General features: G+C 31.6%; 1 protein-coding gene across 1 annotated transcript in view; it reads right to left on the reverse strand.

Moving 5' to 3' along the window:
• DIP-eta (Dpr-interacting protein eta) overlaps positions 1 to 20,798 on the reverse strand; it is a 58,532-nt gene that overhangs the window by 16,574 nt on the left and 21,160 nt on the right. Inside the window, exons 3-4 of the mRNA XM_065500357.1 lie at positions 19,184 to 19,391; positions 9,415 to 9,573 (exon numbers count right to left, since the gene is read on the reverse strand). Coding sequence (XP_065356429.1) covers positions 9,415 to 9,573; positions 19,184 to 19,391 — 367 coding nt within the window. The remainder of the gene's footprint in view (positions 1 to 9,414; positions 9,574 to 19,183; positions 19,392 to 20,798) is intronic.

A 20,798-nucleotide genomic window follows, 5' to 3' on the forward strand; every position in this document is an offset into this window, starting at 1 on the left:
GAACTAGAACTGAACTAGAACTGAACTAGAACTGAACTAGAACTGAACTAGAACTGAACTAGAACTGAACTAGAACTGAACTAGAACTGAACTAGAACTGAACTAGAACTGAACTAGAACTGAACTAGAACTGAACTAGAACTGAACTAGAACTGAACTAGAACTGAACTAGAACTGAACTAGAACTGAACTAGAACTGAACTAGAACTGAACTAGAACTGAACTAGAACTGAACTAGAACTGAACTAGAACTGAACTAGAACTGAACTAGAACTGAACTAGAACTGAACTAGAACTGAACTAGAACTGAACTAGAACTGAACTAGAACTGAACTAGAACTGAACTAGAACTGAACTAGAACTGAACTAGAACTGAACTAGAACTGAACTAGAACTGAACTAGAACTGAACTAGAACTGAACTAGAACTGAACTAGAACTGAACTAGAACTGAACTAGAACTGAACTAGAACTGAACTAGAACTGAACTAGAACTGAACTAGAACTGAACTAGAACTGAACTAGAACTGAACTAGAACTGAACTAGAACTGAACTAGAACTGAACTAGAACTGAACTAGAACTGAACTAGAACTGAACTAGAACTGAACTAGAACTGAACTAGAACTAGAACTAGAACTAGAACTAGAACTAGAACTAGAACTGAACTAGAACTGAACTAGAACTGAACTAGAACTGAACTAGAACTAGAACTGAACTAGAACTGAACTAGAACTGAACTAGAACTAGAACTAGAACTAGAACTGAACTAGAACTGAACTAGAACTGAACTAGAACTAGAACTGAACTAGAACTGAACTAGAACTGAACTAGAACTAGAACTAGAACTAGAACTGAACTAGAACTGAACTAGAACTGAACTAGAACTAGAACTGAACTAGAACTGAACTAGAACTGAACTAGAACTGAACTAGAACTGAACTAGAACTGAACTAGAACTGAACTAGAACTGAACTAGAACTGAACTAGAACTGAACTAGAACTGAACTAGAACTGAACTAGAACTGAACTAGAACTGAACTAGAACTGAACTAGAACTGAACTAGAACTGAACTAGAACTGAACTAGAACTGAACTAGAACTGAACTAGAACTGAACTAGAACTGAACTAGAACTGAACTAGAACTGAACTAGAACTGAACTAGAACTGAACTAGAACTGAACTAGAACTGAACTAGAACTGAACTAGAACTGAACTAGAACTGAACTAGAACTGAACTAGAACTGAACTAGAACTGAACTAGAACTGAACTAGAACTGAACTAGAACTGAACTAGAACTGAACTAGAACTGAACTAGAACTGAACTAGAACTGAACTAGAACTGAACTAGAACTGAACTAGAACTGAACTAGAACTGAACTAGAACTGAACTAGAACTGAACTAGAACTGAACTAGAACTGAACTAGAACTGAACTAGAACTGAACTAGAACTGAACTAGAACTGAACTAGAACTGAACTAGAACTGAACTAGAACTGAACTAGAACTGAACTAGAACTGAACTAGAACTGAACTAGAACTGAACTAGAACTGAACTAGAACTGAACTAGAACTGAACTAGAACTGAACTAGAACTGAACTAGAACTGAACTAGAACTGAACTAGAACTGAACTAGAACTGAACTAGAACTGAACTAGAACTGAACTAGAACTGAACTAGAACTGAACTAGAACTGAACTAGAACTGAACTAGAACTGAACTAGAACTGAACTAGAACTGAACTAGAACTGAACTAGAACTGAACTAGAACTGAACTAGAACTGAACTAGAACTGAACTAGAACTGAACTAGAACTGAACTAGAACTGAACTAGAACTGAACTAGAACTGAACTAGAACTGAACTAGAACTGAACTAGAACTGAACTAGAACTGAACTAGAACTGAACTAGAACTGAACTAGAACTGAACTAGAACTGAACTAGAACTGAACTAGAACTGAACTAGAACTGAACTAGAACTGAACTAGAACTGAACTAGAACTGAACTAGAACTGAACTAGAACTGAACTAGAACTGAACTAGAACTGAACTAGAACTGAACTAGAACTGAACTAGAACTGAACTAGAACTGAACTAGAACTGAACTAGAACTGAACTAGAACTGAACTAGAACTGAACTAGAACTGAACTAGAACTGAACTAGAACTGAACTAGAACTGAACTAGAACTGAACTAGAACTGAACTAGAACTGAACTAGAACTGAACTAGAACTGAACTAGAACTGAACTAGAACTGAACTAGAACTGAACTAGAACTGAACTAGAACTGAACTAGAACTGAACTAGAACTGAACTGAACTAGAACTGAACTAGAACTGAACTAGAACTGAACTAGAACTGAACTAGAACTGAACTAGAACTGAACTAGAACTGAACTAGAACTGAACTAGAACTGAACTAGAACTGAACTAAGGAGTGAGATCGAAAAATTCTTAACACACGTTTTTCATTACATTTTTTAACCCAAGTATTATTTGAATTTTTTTTTGATCAAGTTACCTTTGAAAAACATGTCAGTTATTATGTGTAATGTCAATTATATTAATTTTTTTGTTAATCTGATTAAAATGAGTGACCAGAAAAAAGTGCGTACTGAAATTATTAAATATTTTCAACAAAACCCAACTTGGTCTTACAAAAAGTTGGCCAAGCATACAAAGGTCTGCCGTCAAACTGTTTCCAATGTTATTAAACAGTACCGGGAGAACTTGTCAGTTGATAGAAAACCTGGTTCAGGTAGAAGGAATGGTCCACATGATGTTTCTAAAGCCAAAAAAATAGAACGCATTTTCAAAAGAGCTCCCAACACATCCGGTAGGAAAGCAGCCCGGTTAGCTCAGTGCTCGGACTATTTGGTACGAAAAGTTAAAGCTAATGCAGGTTTAAAAACATACAAGGCTCAAAAAGTTCCTGACAGGAACGCTACTAAAAATTTAGAGGCCAAAAACAGAGCACGGAAATTGAAGTCAAGTTTTATAAAAAAATATTCTTGCTGCATAATGGATGACGAAACGTATGTTCTGGCAGATTTTTCGCAACTTCCAGGTCAAAAATTTTATGTTGCTGATGCTCGAGGGAATGTTGAAGAAAAGTTTAGGACCCAAAAGCAGACAAAATTTCCCAGAAAGTTCTTGGTATGGCAAGCAATATGCAGTTGCGGCAAAAGAAGCCACTCATTTGTTACAACGGGCTCTATAAATACCGAAATTTACATCAAGGAATGTTTACAAAAAAGGCTGCTTCCATTCATAAGACTTCATAATGTGTCCACTTATTTTTGGCCTGACTTGGCATCCTGTCACTATGGCAAACAAGCCCTTGAGTGGTACAAGAACAATAATGTGGTATTTGTACCAAGAGAGGCAAATCCTCCAAACTGCCCGGAGCTAAGGCCAGTGGAGAGATATTGGGCTCTTGTTAAAAGAGAATTGAATAGTACAAAAAAGGTGTCCAAAAGTGTGGTAGATTTTTGGGCTCTTGTTAAAAGAGAATTGAATAGTACAAAAAAGGTGTCCAAAAGTGTGGTAGATTTTAAACGGAGATGGACTACATGTTCGAGCAAAGTGACAGAAAGCACTATAAAAACGTTAATGGAAGGGTTTCCGAAAAAGGTTCAAAATTTCATCACTAGTGATTAAAACTATAAAAATAATTTTTTTTGTAAATTGTAATAATAATTTCAATCAAATAAAAAAAAAATTAAAGCTGTAAGTTTAGTGGTTTCTTTTTTATAAACATATATGTATGTTAAGAATTTTTCGATCTCACTCCTTAGAACTGAACTAGAACTGAACTAGAACTGAACTAGAACTGAACTAGAACTGAACTAGAACTGAACTAGAACTGAACTAGAACTGAACTAGAACTGAACTAGAACTGAACTAGAACTGAACTAGAACTGAACTAGAACTGAACTAGAAGTGAACTAGAACTGAACTAGAACTGAACTAGAACTAAACTAGAACTGAACTAGAACTGAACTAAAATTAAAAAACTACTTGCCATTAGTTTGCCATTAGTTTGTTAAAAATATACTGTATTCGAGAAATATATATTTTGACTGAACATTACGGTGCAGTTTCATGCTATTATAATTACTTTGCTTACAAGTGTATTAATTCTATAACTGATAATAAGTTATTTCCTTAAACATTTTGTGTATTCATTTGTTGAGACTTAATGCCTAAATAATAGCTCAATTTAAAATGTAAAGAGAACTCCAAAATTTCTTCTTTTTAAAGTTCCTTTAACTCACTAAACTCCAGCGTCTTCGAACTGCAAACAAAGTTAACTAAAGTAAACAACTGTATTGTATTATTTGCCTTAATAATGGGGGTAATTTTCTGTAATAATCGCATCACAAAACTGCAATTTAAATAAATGGCAAGGGAAACACATAGCAGGCCAAAAGAAATTTAAATTATTGTTAAAATACTACAAACAAAATACAAAACCCAAGCGAAAATAATAAAAAAACAAACTTTTATTTTTCTTTGCCTTTTTGTTGAACAAAAACGAAAAATTTAACCAACCACTAACAAAAAGTGGCTAATAATAATCAAGCAAATAAAAAATAATAATCCAGAAAAATAATAATAAAATCCAAAACGAAAAAAAAACATACAAAAAAAACCAGCAATGAAATGAAAACTTTTTCAAGCAAATAATAATTTTAAAATAATAAAAATACTCGCGGTCAATAATACAAAAAAATAAAAAAAATTTTATGTTAACTAAAAAAAAGGCAAATGGGAACTATTAAAAAAAATGGAACAATCAGTGTAGAAGAAGTAGAAAAAGGAACATTAAAGGAGCTGAGTGGGTAGATTTTTGTATTCCTGTTTGTTGTAGCCGGAGTATTGTTGTTGTTTACAAAAAGTAAAGTGAACTGAACATCAAACAACCAAAAAATAGATTTTTCGTATACTACACCAGACATTTAAGCCACGAAAGGTCATTTACTATGCAAAACATAAGGAACTGCTGGGTGGGTTGGTATGCGAGGAAGGGTTGTTTATAAACAAAATAACGGCGATAGGTTTTTTGAAGAGAAATATCGTAGCAAAGGTAACGGCTAATATTGTAAATGATGTTTTTTTGTTCAATGGCCATGGGAAGTATACCAAGGGTTTAGTAGTCTGGCCAATAATGTAGTATTCACGATTTTGCCTATATGATCCATTATATAATGGCGAATGGTGGTACCCTTAGAAATATTATTCCCCTTATATTGAGAATTCATAAAGGGAGAATAGTTTTCCTCCAAAAATTTTTTTTTTTAATTTTTTTATTCATTATTTATTTATTAACTTTGAAATTGATTTATTACATTGGCAATGTAATTCCTTTACTAGTAACATATCTCTGAGGCGGTCCATATTATGAAAAAGAGCTCTACCAAGATGTAGTAGTCTATGCTCTTGTAAGGCTGGGCAGTCACATAGAAGGTGTTCTAACGATTCCTCTACATCTTCATACGTTCCGATATGTGTCCAATCATACAGTGCCTAGTGACTATACCCGTAAGAAGCCTAATCGAATTCCTACTAAGAGACAAAAGAATCCTGGTTCTAGCCTCTGTAAGAGTGGTCCAAAGCATTCTGGATTTAATACAAGTGATGATATTTAACCATCAGAGTTCCATCTCTCTCAAAGCCTATTCATCTATCAATTTCGATACCGTCACCAAGGGAGAGTAAATATCCTTTTGCGCAAGAGTTTCGTCTAGGGACGACCCGTTGGTTGCGCATTCATCAGATACTTAATTTCCCCGAATGTCCTCATATCCTGGAACACATATCAACTCGACTTGATCCTTGACTGCTACAGGGCTGTTCGTTTAGATATGTATAGTCGAATTTTCGAAATTCAGTTCCCGAGTTATTCTCGCGGCTGTATCATTAGAATATATCTCTGCCTTGAAAACCGTGCAGGTATCGGGTAATCGAAGAGGCAACATTTTTTTTCCAGTTCCAGTTCAGCGGAGAAACTTCCCGAGTACGTGCTTCTTTCTGTCCGTGAACCATCTTTGTATATTGAGATCAAGTCGTTCCTTAGGATAGAATTTGCGGACCAATCATCGCCTGTCGGTATACTGATCCTAAATGTTCTATCAATAAGTCGAAATGTTCTATCAAATAGTCCGTTTCTTGCTTCATGATTGGCCTGCATATCTTTTGTAGGATGGTGCCGTGACCAATACGATCATGCTTCAGTCCGCTCGACTGTCTAAGTCGTCGAGCAGACTTAGCAGAAATGCATTTAATATATGGGGGATTTCATGTCAAGTGAACCAATTTTTAAAATAGATCTCTTCTAGTCGGGATGAAATTTGAACCAAAGTTTGACCTATTGGATAGTAGGAAAATATCTAAGCATTCTTTTAAGAAAAAAAGGCCCATTTTGAAAAAAAAATTAAAAAAGTTTTTGATTTCGGAAAAAAAATATTAAAAATTTTTAATTTTTTTTTTAAATATTTTTTTCGAAAGATTGAAGAAATAGCTATCTAAACTATTTGGGACACATTTTGCTAAGAACAATAGGTAATAAGATACATGGATGCGAAAAAACACATGTTTGGCTAAAATGTCATACTTTGACCCCACTTGACATGAAATTCCCCATATATATCAAGGGGAGTTATATTTAGCATCGTCTCTAGACAGGCCTGAGGGGTGGAATTCCTAGAACCATTAATTGCAAGACATGCTAGTCTTTGTACCTAGTTTAGAATAGAAACAAGAGCGGTCAAGTATTATAGGCATTATCCCGTGAATGCCCGGACAACCAGCCGAATCGACACCAAAGCCAATTATCCATGGCGCTAAGTTAATGCTCTGTATTTGGTGGGAGCAAAAGATTCATATCTATTATGAACTGCTGAAATATGACCATACGCAACTGTTTCTTTTAATTAGAGTATTGATACCTGTTGAAAAATATTTAGAATGAAGTTGTAGGGAAGTTTTGCTTCACCGGCTTCATTGTACAGACCGTGCCCGTGAGATACACTTAACTTTGGGACAGAGTATCCGATATTGGATTGATTAGTTCTTGGCCTCAAAAGATGAGCAGTTCTTTTGGCTCGGAGTCCATATGTTGCCAGAATGATCGGAAAAGTTCATAGCTAACAATGGTCAATAATTTGAATAAATTTATATTGTGCAAATGTTTCAAAATAAAAGCTAAAACTTTGAAAAAATATCGCATTTTTCATTCATACACCCAATACTATGTGAAAAAAGAAGTCTCTCATAGTAAATACTCAAACATTCATGATTATTGTTTCATTGTAATAGAAGAATCGAAAAGTATTATTGGAAGTCCCCAATTGTGGATTTTATTTCATCTGATCATGTGTGTCTATATTCATTATTATAAAATATTCAGGAAGCGCCATTATAATAAAGATAAAAGTACCAACAATCACTCCCTTCCGAATTCTTATTAACATAGAAAAATAAATGCCTCATTTCATGATTCTACAACCTTTATTATAAAATAATCATAAAGTCCACTTTTTGCGAATTCTCACTCCGGATTATGTGTGTCTAATTTTATGATTCTACATTCATTATTATAAATTAGAAAAACGTACCATTGGATTCCAATAAATGTTTCTAGTTCAATATTATAGAAGATTTAAAAAAATTTGGTACCTTAACACCATTACTTCACTTAGGAGCATATCAGATAAATTTTAGGTCGATAAATTAAATAGTTTCATATTTTTGGAACTCAAAAATATCTCAAACGATATATGTTCATGGTCTAAAAAAGAAAATGTGTTTTAAAAAGTACCAAGCTGTTTAAGTTTATATCAAAATCGGCTTAAATACAATTTTGACCACTTCGTATTTCATAAAAGTACCAAAATATAGCTTTCACTCTTTTTTCTCCCTAAATGTTCGAATTTCAAAAAAGTCCACACCTGTCCACAAGATTTTATTCAATTCTGTTTCTATTTATAAAATATAATGTTACACATTTTAGCCTTTTTTATCTCCTAGCCCTAGATCTAGTACATAGGGATAGGGTAACCTATCTCTACCTTCCGGCGTTTGGGCTGGACGATGTTTACTATTTTATATACATATATATGTAGACAGATTAAGTATACTTCCCCTGGATATTTGTAAACCAAACAAGTAGCAGAATATTACGCCAGCATATGATTTCAGTTTTACGTGCTACAGGAAATTTCAAACCAACATCACGCGGATAAAACTCTTGAAATAAAAAACTCTAGCCCAAAAATATATATATATATATTTATATTTTTTTGCACTACGAGCTGCAAAAAAAAATAACTTCATTCATGCTTTACAACAAAATCAATGTGCTTGACATATGTTTGTTGTACATAACAAAAAACCTTCAAACATATTTACAAACTCATAGTACAAACCTGTACAAACCCTGCAGTTGTAAAATAAAACATTAGCAATTTTACGTCATTTGTTAATAGCATTTCCAAAAGTTCCCAATTTATTGGACTAACAAGAAATGTGTATGTTAAATAAAAAAATAATTGTTTGAAAATTATGACTGACTCCAAAGTTATATGCATTTGAATTTAAAAAAATGTAAAAAGGCGATTTTTCGATAGTTTTTTGGAAAAAAGTACTTTTACAAAAATGGAATGCAACAACAAGCACCAATCTTTGATGCTATGATGAAAAAAGGGTAGGAGTGGAAACGAAACTTCAAGAAACTTCTAGAGCCAACAACAATAAACTTCTTGATGAAGTTCAAGAAACTTCAAGAGCCAACAACAAGAAATTATTAGCTGAAGTTCAAGAAAATTCCAGAACCAACAACGAGAAACTTCTTGCTGAAATTCAAAAGCCTCTAATTTTGATGGCAGCACACCATTTAATGTTTTCAAGTTTCAGTTTGATGAAGTTGTCCAAAAAAAAAATAGGGAACAATGAATCAGATTTATTTAAAGGAAATTAATCACCGTTTTTAAAAGGTAAAAACGTAAAATTATATTTAGTAACGTAGTTATAGTAAAATCCGTTAGTCTTAGATAATAATTTAGCAATTTGGACAAAAATAATGGACTTAGCACGTTTGCATACCATAAAATAGTACAACAAAGAGAGAAAACGAAATAATTGTAAAATAATTTTTCTATCGATTTGTACTAAAATTGAAATTTTCATAAAACTGGACTAACTAACGATATACAATCTAAACCGATTTTAGCTATTCTGAAAGTATGAAGTATGAGTGCTTTAGAAATGAGATATACATATTTAGTGGAAGTTTTTAAAATTTAAAAAATTCCAAGTTTTACAAGTAGTTCTATGATTTGCCGGGTATATGCGAATACTATACGTATTCAATGTTTGTAAAATATTTTGTTGTATTTTGTTTGAAAAACTTACCCTCGGTACCGTTGGCCAATTCAATGGCCACTCCATTTTCACGTCGCCATATAATTGTCGGCTCCGGTGAACCGGTAGCAGCGCATTTGAGCGTCACATTACTACCCTCACGTACCACCATATCCGTACTAGTAGGATAATCTAGTATATCCGGTGGCACTGTTGTTGTTGTTAAATGTCAGATGATAGAAAAAAAAGAGAGCGAGACGCACACATTCACATAGTCAAGTGGCCAGCATGATTATCATCATAGCAGAAAATTTCAAATTTTCACAAAAGTTTAAAATTTCAAGTGAATTATTTTGTTCACAATTTTTTTTGTTGGTTGGTTTTGGTTTTCATACAGGAAGTGTTAAGTTTGTTATTACAATAATTTAAATACAAACACACACACACACATATACACCATAAATATTAATTTAATACACACAAATCACCATCCAATATTGTTGGTTGGTTTATTCATTGAAATTATTATTTATTTATTTTTTTTACAAATTAATGGTATTTTTGCATGTTGGTTTTTTTTACAAGTTTTTGTTTATTTGTTTAAACACAGATTTTTTTGTTTGTTGTTTTTTTTTTAGAACACATTTTAATTTTTGTTGTAGTTATTGTAGTTTTCCATAATACAGCCATCATCACCGTGATTAGTGTTGGTTTATTTTCAAAATCATCATCATCATCATGGTCGTCGTCATCATAGTTGTCGCCGTCATCACCCACCACATTTGTTTTAATGATTTGTGTTGTTGTAATTATTATTATGGTTGTTGTTGTTGTCGATTGTTGATGATTGTGTTAAGCATTGTATTTAAAAAGTAATTAGTTTTTATATTTATTTTTGTTGTTATTGTCGTTGTTTTAGTGTTTTGTTATTATTGTTTTGGGGAGGTGAAAATTTTTGAAAGTTTGCCATTGTTGGTAAAATATATGAAAAGAAAAAGAGAGAAAAAATAATGATATTGTGTTAGTAAAATTTGTTGCAATAACCAATTTAATGAAATCTTTAATAATTTGCTTAAATAACTCAAGATTTTCCTATTAATATAGATAGATCGGAAACTCTCCTGTCAAAGACCTAACTCGGTTGTCAAAATCCTATGGGCACTGCTACACATGCAATATATATTGACCGCGATATTTATTGAACGTGTAGCATACAGTATTGATGGATCGCGATCCAAATCGCAGAATAACCTCATTTTGCGTGATCCATTTCAATGGATCGCGACCCAAATATCACAATATATATTGAACGTATAGCAGTGCCCTAACAATACTCGTAAATAGGTTTGAGAAGTTGAGCTGGGATTTCCAAAGCTAAAATGTATTTGTGTTGGTGAGCGAAAGAGAACTCCATGAACTTTCAGTATCACTGTGAATAATTTTTTAAGTCATGGAAATATAACCATGTATGAACACCACTACGTGATAAAAGACCAAACAAAAAAGACCCATATCCCCAGTTTTGCCCAAAGATTTAAGGCCTCGCACAACGGATGATATAAGGTGTATGCATGATTAAAATTAACCATAAAACAACTTGTATCGTAAAGTTAAGATGTCAAGCAATAATTATTAGCAGATATTATAGTTATTATGTCAACAGACGTATTCGAAAATGGCGAGAGAATACACTACTTTCCACTTTAAAGATTTGGGGAGTTATAATTATACCTTATTCAATGGCGTTTTTTTATATTTATAATTATTTCTTTGAGAACTGTTATAACTTATTGGAAGGAGTATATTGTCCAGATTCTATATTTGTAAAGAGTTTTGTATATATTGTTAGCAGATTTGAAATTTATTCATTTAAAATATATAATGTTTTTTGGCTTACCTACGCAAATTTGACTAGGATTTTAACTATTGGCACAGTTTGCCGCCGATCTAGTTTTAACATAGAATTAAAGTTTAACTTATTATCTAAAATATATATCATAATTAACTGCCTTTAAACAAATGGCATGCAAAAATGTTGAGCAACTCAGAAATTTCAGAAAAAAAAATTATCAACTTTTTTTGATTTTAGTTGCTTTTCATAGCTTATTTTGCTATAATAGGTTATATAAATTTATAACTATATATAATGTAAACTTAGTTCTTAACAAAACAGTGTTTTATTTTTTTTAACCGGATGAAAATCATTAACACCTTTTATAGTATTTTCTCCCTCAGCGCATATGTATAAAAAAAACAAAAAAAGTATAAAAAAATTTTTTTTGTACAATTTTTAATTTACAAGGTAATTTTTTTCGAAAAAGTTTAATAACTTCTGCAAATATAAACCGATTTTAACAAGTAATGTCTCATTTTTGTCTATAACAAATTATGTTTAAAACATTGTGCAAAAAAATTTGGTTTTCATAGAAAAAAATTAAAATAACTATTGCAGAATTTGAAAAATTACGAAAAAAAATAAAAATATGATAAACATTTTATAAAAACTTACAAATTTCATGAAATATTCAGACATTTATGAAAGAATAATTGTTAAAAATTTTGAAATGGATATAAAAATATGTGAGTTAGAGCTACTATAGTACTATTACTTTTATACAAAAACTCAAAAAAAATCAGAAATGTATTTTTAGCCTTTCATACATTTTTTTAATAATTCGATTTTTATGATTAATAATACATATTAAAGCCTAAAGTCCCACCTATTTAACAAAGGCAAAATATTACAAAAATCCTCATCTATTCAAATGTTACAGATTTTTGATCCGAAAATTACCAAAATTGTCAACTGTGCCTCAGTTTCGTTTTTGCAAAAAAAGTGATAATTTTCTCAGGCTCATATCTTGCAAACCGTTCTGAATTCTGATTTACTCTCAGATGCAAAGTTGTAGCTCTTGTCATAAGGAACAAAATTGTATGTAAAATCGAAAAAACTTCATATTCAAGATCAAAATCGCAAAAGCTTTAAAAAAATTAGGTATCAAACCGTTCAAAATTCTAGGAAACAATTAACTACGAAAATGTAGCTAAGATCGTTTTGCACTGTGTATTTATCAGGCATTATTTGTTAACAATAATGAAGACAGCAATATACATACAATACAATAAACATAGCGCCGCCCCCGGATCATTTGTATAGCCCATTTTAATATCTTAAACTCGAATGCTCCTTGGCTACGCTCGCGTCAAATTTTATGCCAATCGGATCAGACGTTTAGAATGCCAGATTTATTTCCAAAAAATTTTGATTCTGCCCCACTGTGCAATATTAATGAAATTGTTTGTGGCATATTACCTCATTAATTGAGAGTTCGATATTAATAATTTTCGTCAAATTTGTATTAATAGAATATTTATTTTCTTACATTGTTTTCATTAAATTAATATCAAATCTGAAAAAAAATTGTTCGCAGAAGTAAATTGAAGGTGAAAACGAAACTAAACTACAATGATTTTTGTTAAGTTCGAAATATATTAAAAAATCCAAATTTTAATGAAACTTGAGGAAAATATAACATGGAGTCCAGAATTAAAAATAACAGCACAAAAATGGAAATTAACCCTTAGCAGCGCTTGGGGTCGAAATGATCCTCAACTTTTAAAATCACGAAAAACACGCCCATTTTGACCCGAAGTGCTCTTAAAGGTTAAAATCCGTTTTTGCACTGTTGTTGTAAATGTTAGACCCCAATGTATATTTTCCTCAAGTTTCATTAAAATCGGCCCAAAAATATATAACATTTAGCTATCTTTTCATTAGAAATTCCAAATATTGAAAAATTTTACCTTTGACCTTCACGATTTAAAGGTTCGCCAAAATATGGACAAAAAATTAGTTTTTCTTGAAAATCGCAAAATTTAAATCGCAGGTACGGAAAAACTGTAAGAGCTATTGACATAATTTTTTTCATATTTTTATTCTCTATTATAATCTCAATAAATCCCATTGTGATGTTCAAAAAATTCTGAAATTTGTTTAACAAAATTTTTAAAAAATTGAAAATGGAGATTCGATACGACCGTTAAAAAAAATATTTTTTTTGACATACCTGCGAATAGGTTAACGTTATCCTACGAAGACCAAAAACTCATATACAAGTAAATACGAATATATTTTAAATAAATATTAGCTTTTATTTTAATTTTTCTCAAACTATGTTAATTTTTTTTCCTAAATTTCTTGTTCAAGTGGCCTGAGACACGTTAATGGTCTGGCGAATTTGTAATAACTTTAACATTTTTTGTGTACGATAATTCGTACACATTTCGATTCTTTTAATTGCAAAGCTGTTCCAAATGTTATTTAATGTAATATTCATTAATATAAATAAATCTACATATTTCTAGAAAACAATGCAAAAAGTTAACGAGTTTCACCTATTTATTCCATATAAATAGTAAAATTTTGCATATATCTGAACTTTGACCTCGATACGCGTCCAGAAATCGTTGACCGATTTGGCTCAAATTTTCAGCACTTTACTTTTAGGCCTAGTGTCACAATATTCCACCCGGCACTCTTCAAAATTTTAACAAACATTTTTTTCCATACAAGTGATTGTCACTCTAATGTGCATTCGTCGCTGTCTCAGTGACGACTAAACAAAAGCGAATAAGAATATGTGTGTGGTTAGCTTGCACAATTGTGCTATAAAATATACATCAATGGTCTTGAGGGAAAAGCATATAGCAATACAATTTGGTACAAATATTTTCAGTTGATAAGAAGTGTTTGGTATAGAAATTATGCAAAATTTGTTAAATAGCTGCTGTATTTATACTGCAGTATGAAACAGAACCATTCCGAAAACGGAGAAAGAAAATTCATTAAGCAAGCACAGCCCAAAAATTGGGTTGAAATCCTGAATAAAATACTAAATCATTTCTTATTGAAACCTCAAATCAAAAGTGGAGACATTTCTTATTGAAATCTCAAATCAAATCATTTAGTTTGTATTTGACAGCCATGCATTTCATTGTGGTCGGACAATCACAGAAGATCTCGAACCATCTTGATGCCCAGTTGAGGTCTCTATACCCGAAACAATTGGAAAAAATACGATATGGTGTTGGCCGATCAGAAATTGAAAGTGCGAGAGATAGTGGAAGCCATAGGCATCTCACATTTCAATTTTGAATGATTACTTGGGTATGATAAAGCTTTCCGCCAGATGGCTGCCGCATTTGCTCACAATCAAGTTTACAAAAGGATACACACATGATCTATTTCCATGACAAAAATCCATGAATTAGGCTATGAAATGCACCCTATTCCGCAGTATTCGCCGGATTTACCCGCGAGTATCTATTTCTTGGCGGAAAGAGATTTGACTTCAACGATGAAATCATTTTACAAAAAATACCTATTTTGATGACCTCGCCAAGTCTTATTTTTTTGGAAGGGATAAACAAATTGGAGAAACTTTGGACAATGTGCATAGAACTCAAAGGAGAATATGTTGAAAAATAAAATATTTTATTTTCCAAAACCTGTGTTTCATTCAAAACGGCACGGACTTGTTGACCTACCCCCGAGGATTCATTTCTTACTGAAATCATAAATCAAAGGCAGATTCCCTTCTTATGGATATTTTAAATCAAATGTAGGTTCATTTCCAATTGAAAGCTAAAATCAATACATTTGTTATTGAAATCCTAAATCAAATGTGGAATCAAAAGCCAATTATTTTTTTTTTTAAATCCTAGGTCAAATGTGGATACATTTCTTATTGAAATCAAGGATCCATTGTAGATTAATGTCTTATTAAAATCTAAATGCAAATGTCGATTTATTTCTTATTGAAATCTTAATCACATGCGGATTCAGTTCTTATTGAAATCCAGGAACAATTGTTTATTTATTTCTTATTGAAATCGAGGATCATTTGTGGATGCATTCCTTTTTAAAATCTAGGATCAATTGTGGATTCATTTCTTATTGAACGCAAACGTGGATAGGTTTCTTATTGAAATCCTAAATCAAATGTGGATTCATTTCTTATTGAAATCTTAAATCAAACGCTAAATAAAACGTTGATTATTTTTTTTTGGAAAATCCTAAGTCAAATGTTGACTCATTTCTTATTGAAATCAAGGATCAATTGTGGATTAATTTCTTATTGAAATCTAAATGCAAATGTTGATTTATTTCTTATTGAAATCCTAATCACATGTGGATTTATTTCTTATTGAAATCCAGGAACCATTGTGGAGTCATTTCTAATTGAAAACTAAACTCAAATGCGGATTCAGTTCTTACTAAAATCCAGGAACAAATTTCTTATTGAAATCCACAAACAATTATTCATTTCTTATTGAAATCGAGGATCAATTGTGGATGCATTCCTTATTAAAATCTAGGATTTATTTCTTATTGAAATCTTGGATCAATTGTGGCAAAATTAGATGAATTTACGAAGTTCAAGGCCAAAATACAATACACCTTCCATATATTAATACTTTTTGGGTCACAGTGTTATTCACTGGATAAACACTTTATAATTTCCTATTGAAATACAAAATCAAATGTGGATTAATTTCATATTGAAATCCATGATCAAACGTGGATTTATTCCTTTCTGAAATCCATGATCAAACGTGGATATATTCCTTACTGAAATCCATGATCAAACGTGGATTTATTCCTTACTGAAATCCATGATCAAACGTGGATTTATTCCTTACTGAAATCCATGATCAAACGTGGATTTATTCCTTACTGAAATCCATGATCAAACGTGGATTTATTCCTTACTGAAATCCATGATCAAACGTGGATTTATTCCTTACTGAAATCCATGATCAAACGTGGATTTATTCCTTACTGAAATCCATGATCAAACGTGGATTTATTCCTTACTGAAATCCATGATCAAACGTGGATTTATTCCTTACTGAAATCCCGGTACAATTGAGGATTATTATTATAATCCAGGATATAATGTGGAATAATTTATTATTGGAATGTACTCCAAGGTTCCAAAAAGAGAAGCTTTCGCTCCCCTCGATGACGACAACTGTGTACCTGGTTCAGGACTCCGGTATATAGGACCATTAAACAGGATGAATATATCCTAGCCATTCAGGGTATGTTCAGTTCCACATTGCGCTGAAGATCAGCTTGTTCAAAGCTCACCAGGGCCCACTTTAGTCTGTCCATATTTATGAAAATAATTATGTTAATTTTTAGACTAACTAGTGATTTTTCCGTGAACTTAATAATTTATTTCAATTAATTATTTGCATTTATCTGATTTCTTTAACACAGTTCTGCATTAAAACAATTATTACACAAGTCATAAAGCCAGACAACCCTCTCCAATATAAACTATATTTTGGCAGCTGCTAATTTTAAAACTGTCTTCATTTAATGAATATTCTTAATATTTTATATAGACCAGACAATTCAGCAAATATAAAATATACAAAATATATAACAACTTTTATGAATTAATTTTTGTTAAAAGCGAAAAACAAAACTGCGGAAAAAATATGTGATTTAATTTATTAAACACTCAACACATGTTGACACTTTGCCAACCATTTAGCTGCCAGTTTCATATTAAATAACGAGTCTATCAACAGACCTCGGGGGTAGAGAGAGTAACTGGCTGAATCATAATAATGAATATGTATATAAAATAATAATAAAGAAATTTAAACAAATGTGGCAGCAACAACTACAACAACAAAAATACTATGGTCAACAACAAAACGCCGGATATCACAGGAAGTGAAAAAGGAATGTCATAACGGTATGGCAGACAAAATAATAGTCGATCGAGCGAAAATAGCAATGGGGAAAAATAACAATGAAAATAAATATAGTTAATTTTAAAATATTGTTGTTGTTTTCTTTTTGTTGCATATAAAAAATTAACCACAGTTTTGAGGTTAAATAAGAAAAAAAAAAAACAGAGAGTGGCAAAATAAAACATGAACAAAAATACACACATTTAATTTTAGTGGCAATTATGGTAACAATTAATAATGAAAAAAAAAGAAATTGCTTATACTGTGTAGTATATGGTTAATACCTGCTGTGAAACTGAAATAAGAAATGAAATTTAATAAGTTTAACACTGTCATAATTGTATAGGCTACATATACATATATGAGAATATATTGAAATTTTTATTATTTACAACAGTTTGGGCTTTAAATGTCAAGTATATGGAGTTATAAAGGCTAATTGTAGGATTTGTAAAACGTTGGCCAATAATTTATTGAATACTAGCTGACCCGGTGCGCTTCGCTACCCCAATTAGAAGAAAGAAATAGTACTATTAAGTCTCCCGCTCACTCGGGTCCATATAATCTATATTTCATGTTTCTAAATTCATTGGTGAAGAAATTACTAAAAGTAATAAGTCCATTATTATAGAAAATTAAAAAAGTACCGTTATAATAAAAAAAGTACCATGAAGTATCCGCTTGAATTTTCACTCAATTAGGACCATATACGCTTAATTTCATATCCATTATTATAGAAAATTCAAAAAGTATCATTAGAATATTGAAAAAGTACCAAAAAAGCAGCCACTTGTGGATTCCCACCCACTCGGACCCATGTAAGCTTTATTTCATGTTTCTAGGTTCATTGGTGAAGAAATTACAAAAAGTACCATTCGAATAAAGAAAAAGTACCAAAAAGTCTCCCCCTAGAATTCTCACTCCCTTAGAACTATATATGCTTAATTTCATGTTTCTAAGTCCATTGTAATAGAAAATTCAAAAAGTACCATTAGAAGAATGAAAAAGTACCTATAGTTCAGTTCTCACATTTTGGTACCTAAATATAATCCCTTATTTCTAACACTAACTTCACTCAGATACATATCAGCTAACTTTAATGTCGATAAGTGAAATAATTAAAATATTAAAAAGGTACCATTAGGAGAAAAGTACCAATTTCCCTTTTCCTCCTTGAACACCCCTCAAGTTTGAAATTTAAAAATTTCCATTTTGCAAAAGTTGTTTATGCTACAGACATGTCTCAATCGATTAAAATCTGTGTTAATGTGCTCAATAATGAATATGTTTTAAAAAAAGTACCAAACTGTTTACCCGGATTTGGCGTAAAATACACCATGGCACTCAATATCCAAATAACAACCTGTTAGTTAATTTTTGTATGAATCCAGGAACCAATGTTAAAAAAATTATCAAAATTGGCTTAATAATTTGCAATAAGATGTATTTTCCCGATTTTATCCTCTTTTTGGTACCTTTTCTATCCCCATTGCGGTGGTAAAATATTATTAAAATAATTTTCTGTATCGTGGTGGGAGCTCATAGTAAAATATTCGAATGTCTATGTCAAATTATAGAAAAACATATTTTATGAAAAAGTACCAAAAATATGCACAATTTTTATCCCTTAAGGGTTCGAATTTCCAAAAAGTACCAAACTTATATTTTTTATTTTTTGATAAGTAAAGAATGCGATTTAAAATTTCTTTATATGTTTATGTTTTTAATAGATACATAGGGTGCCAAAAAAAGTACCAACATACAGTTTTTACCCGTTTTCTCCCCTAAAAGGTTCGTTTTTACCCCCTAAACGTTCGAATTTCCAAAAATCCCTTCTTAGTGGATCGTTTTGGGGAGGGAGGAACCCACAGTTAAAATTTCATGATTCTAGCTGATGATTCATTCAGTCAGTCAGTAACTTTACTCTTTTATATATATAGATAATTAAATGTCTTTAAAAGTAGTACATACTTTTAGGCAAGATTTTCTTGAGATTTAAATTTAGCTTAACTGATTTCATTAAACGGAGAAATTTTAAATTACAACTTACCCACTACATCTAAGTAACCCATTTGTGATTTCATTGGATCCGTATTTATTTGACACATATACCAGCCTTTATCACTCTCCTTTATATCCTTAATACGCATTGTCCAGGTTTTGTGTTCTGAATTCGTTATACCAATACGTTGATTTTTCGTAATGACATGATTTTGTATGGTTAATATTGTTTGAGTGTCTACCCTCAGCCACGCTACCTGGAATGAAAGAAAATAATAATTTTTTGAAAATAACAATAGTATAAAATTTTATTAGGAAAGTGTTTAATTATCTCACTTTCTCTTATTATTGGCCTATTTTAAGAGGTTGTAAAAAGGATTTAACTATTTTGTCAAACGCCTTGCTTGACCTAACCTCGCTGACATACATTACCAGCATAAACTGAACTGCTATACTTAGTTGACACTTATAAGTACCCAACAGCTCTCGAAGACTGTCCCAAACAAGTGACAAGTAGTTTCATAAGAAGTTATATGACTAGTTATTTTAACACTTTCATTGACACCTTTTTGATTACAATAAGACTGTCGGGTAGCTAATCGAAAGTAGTCAATACATTGAATTCACATACCGCTTACATAGAGTTAGTTACCCTACTAGCTACCTAACTAGTTACTTGATCAGCTACATAACCAGTTATTTTAACATGTCAAATTGACCTCAAAGAGCCAGTTAAAAAGACATCTCGCAGACAGTCCCATAACCGATTGCTAGTAAACAAACCTTCCACTCACAACTCTCCAATGGATAACTTCTGGTGAGTATAAAAAATATTCTAAAGTGCAAAGTAAACGTTTAACCCTTAAATGCATATTGTTGCCAAATGTCTACATTCCAGTTCCACTAAATTTTAGACAAATATAAGCTTGATACTAATTCAGATTCTCCTTCAGCAAAATCAGCTAAAGAAATTCTAAATCAAATTAAAGCTATAGGAAATATAACAAATACAAATTTTTGATACTTTATAGAAAAATAAAAGTAAAAATCATGCATTTATGGGTTAAAGTGACTGCACTATAGGTTACTTATAGACACTAAAGTGACAATTGACTTCATGCAAGGTTACTGGGATGTCATTATACTAAGGCAAAAACAAAATAAACTGAATGAGAATTATATCAACACAATTGGTATAAAATCAGAATTAATAATAAATAAATGCAGTACGAAATAAACGTGACTACACTCTAGATTACTTAGAGGTACTAAAGTGACATCTTACATGGGATGTATAAAGTAACCAATTGAATTCTCTCACCCAAAGTATATAAATTGGAGTCAGCCAAGTGATCAGACATTATTAAAAATTACTGTCTATAAGGAATACATTGACTACTTAAAGTGACTACACTATAGGATACTTAGAGATACTAAAGAGACAATTGACCTCATGCAAGTTTATATGGAATGTTAACTGTATGATAATTATATCAACACAATTGGTATAAGACCAGTTTGTTCGAATTAATCAAAATTAAGTCCAGTATGAAATAAACATGACTACACTCTAGATTATTTAGAGATACTTAAGTGACAATTGACTTCATGCTATATTACATATGATGCATAAAGCAACCAATCGAATTCTATCACCCAAAATA

Source organism: Calliphora vicina, chromosome 2 (assembly GCF_958450345.1).
Source record: "Calliphora vicina chromosome 2, idCalVici1.1, whole genome shotgun sequence".
Lineage (NCBI taxonomy): Eukaryota > Metazoa > Arthropoda > Insecta > Diptera > Calliphoridae > Calliphora > Calliphora vicina.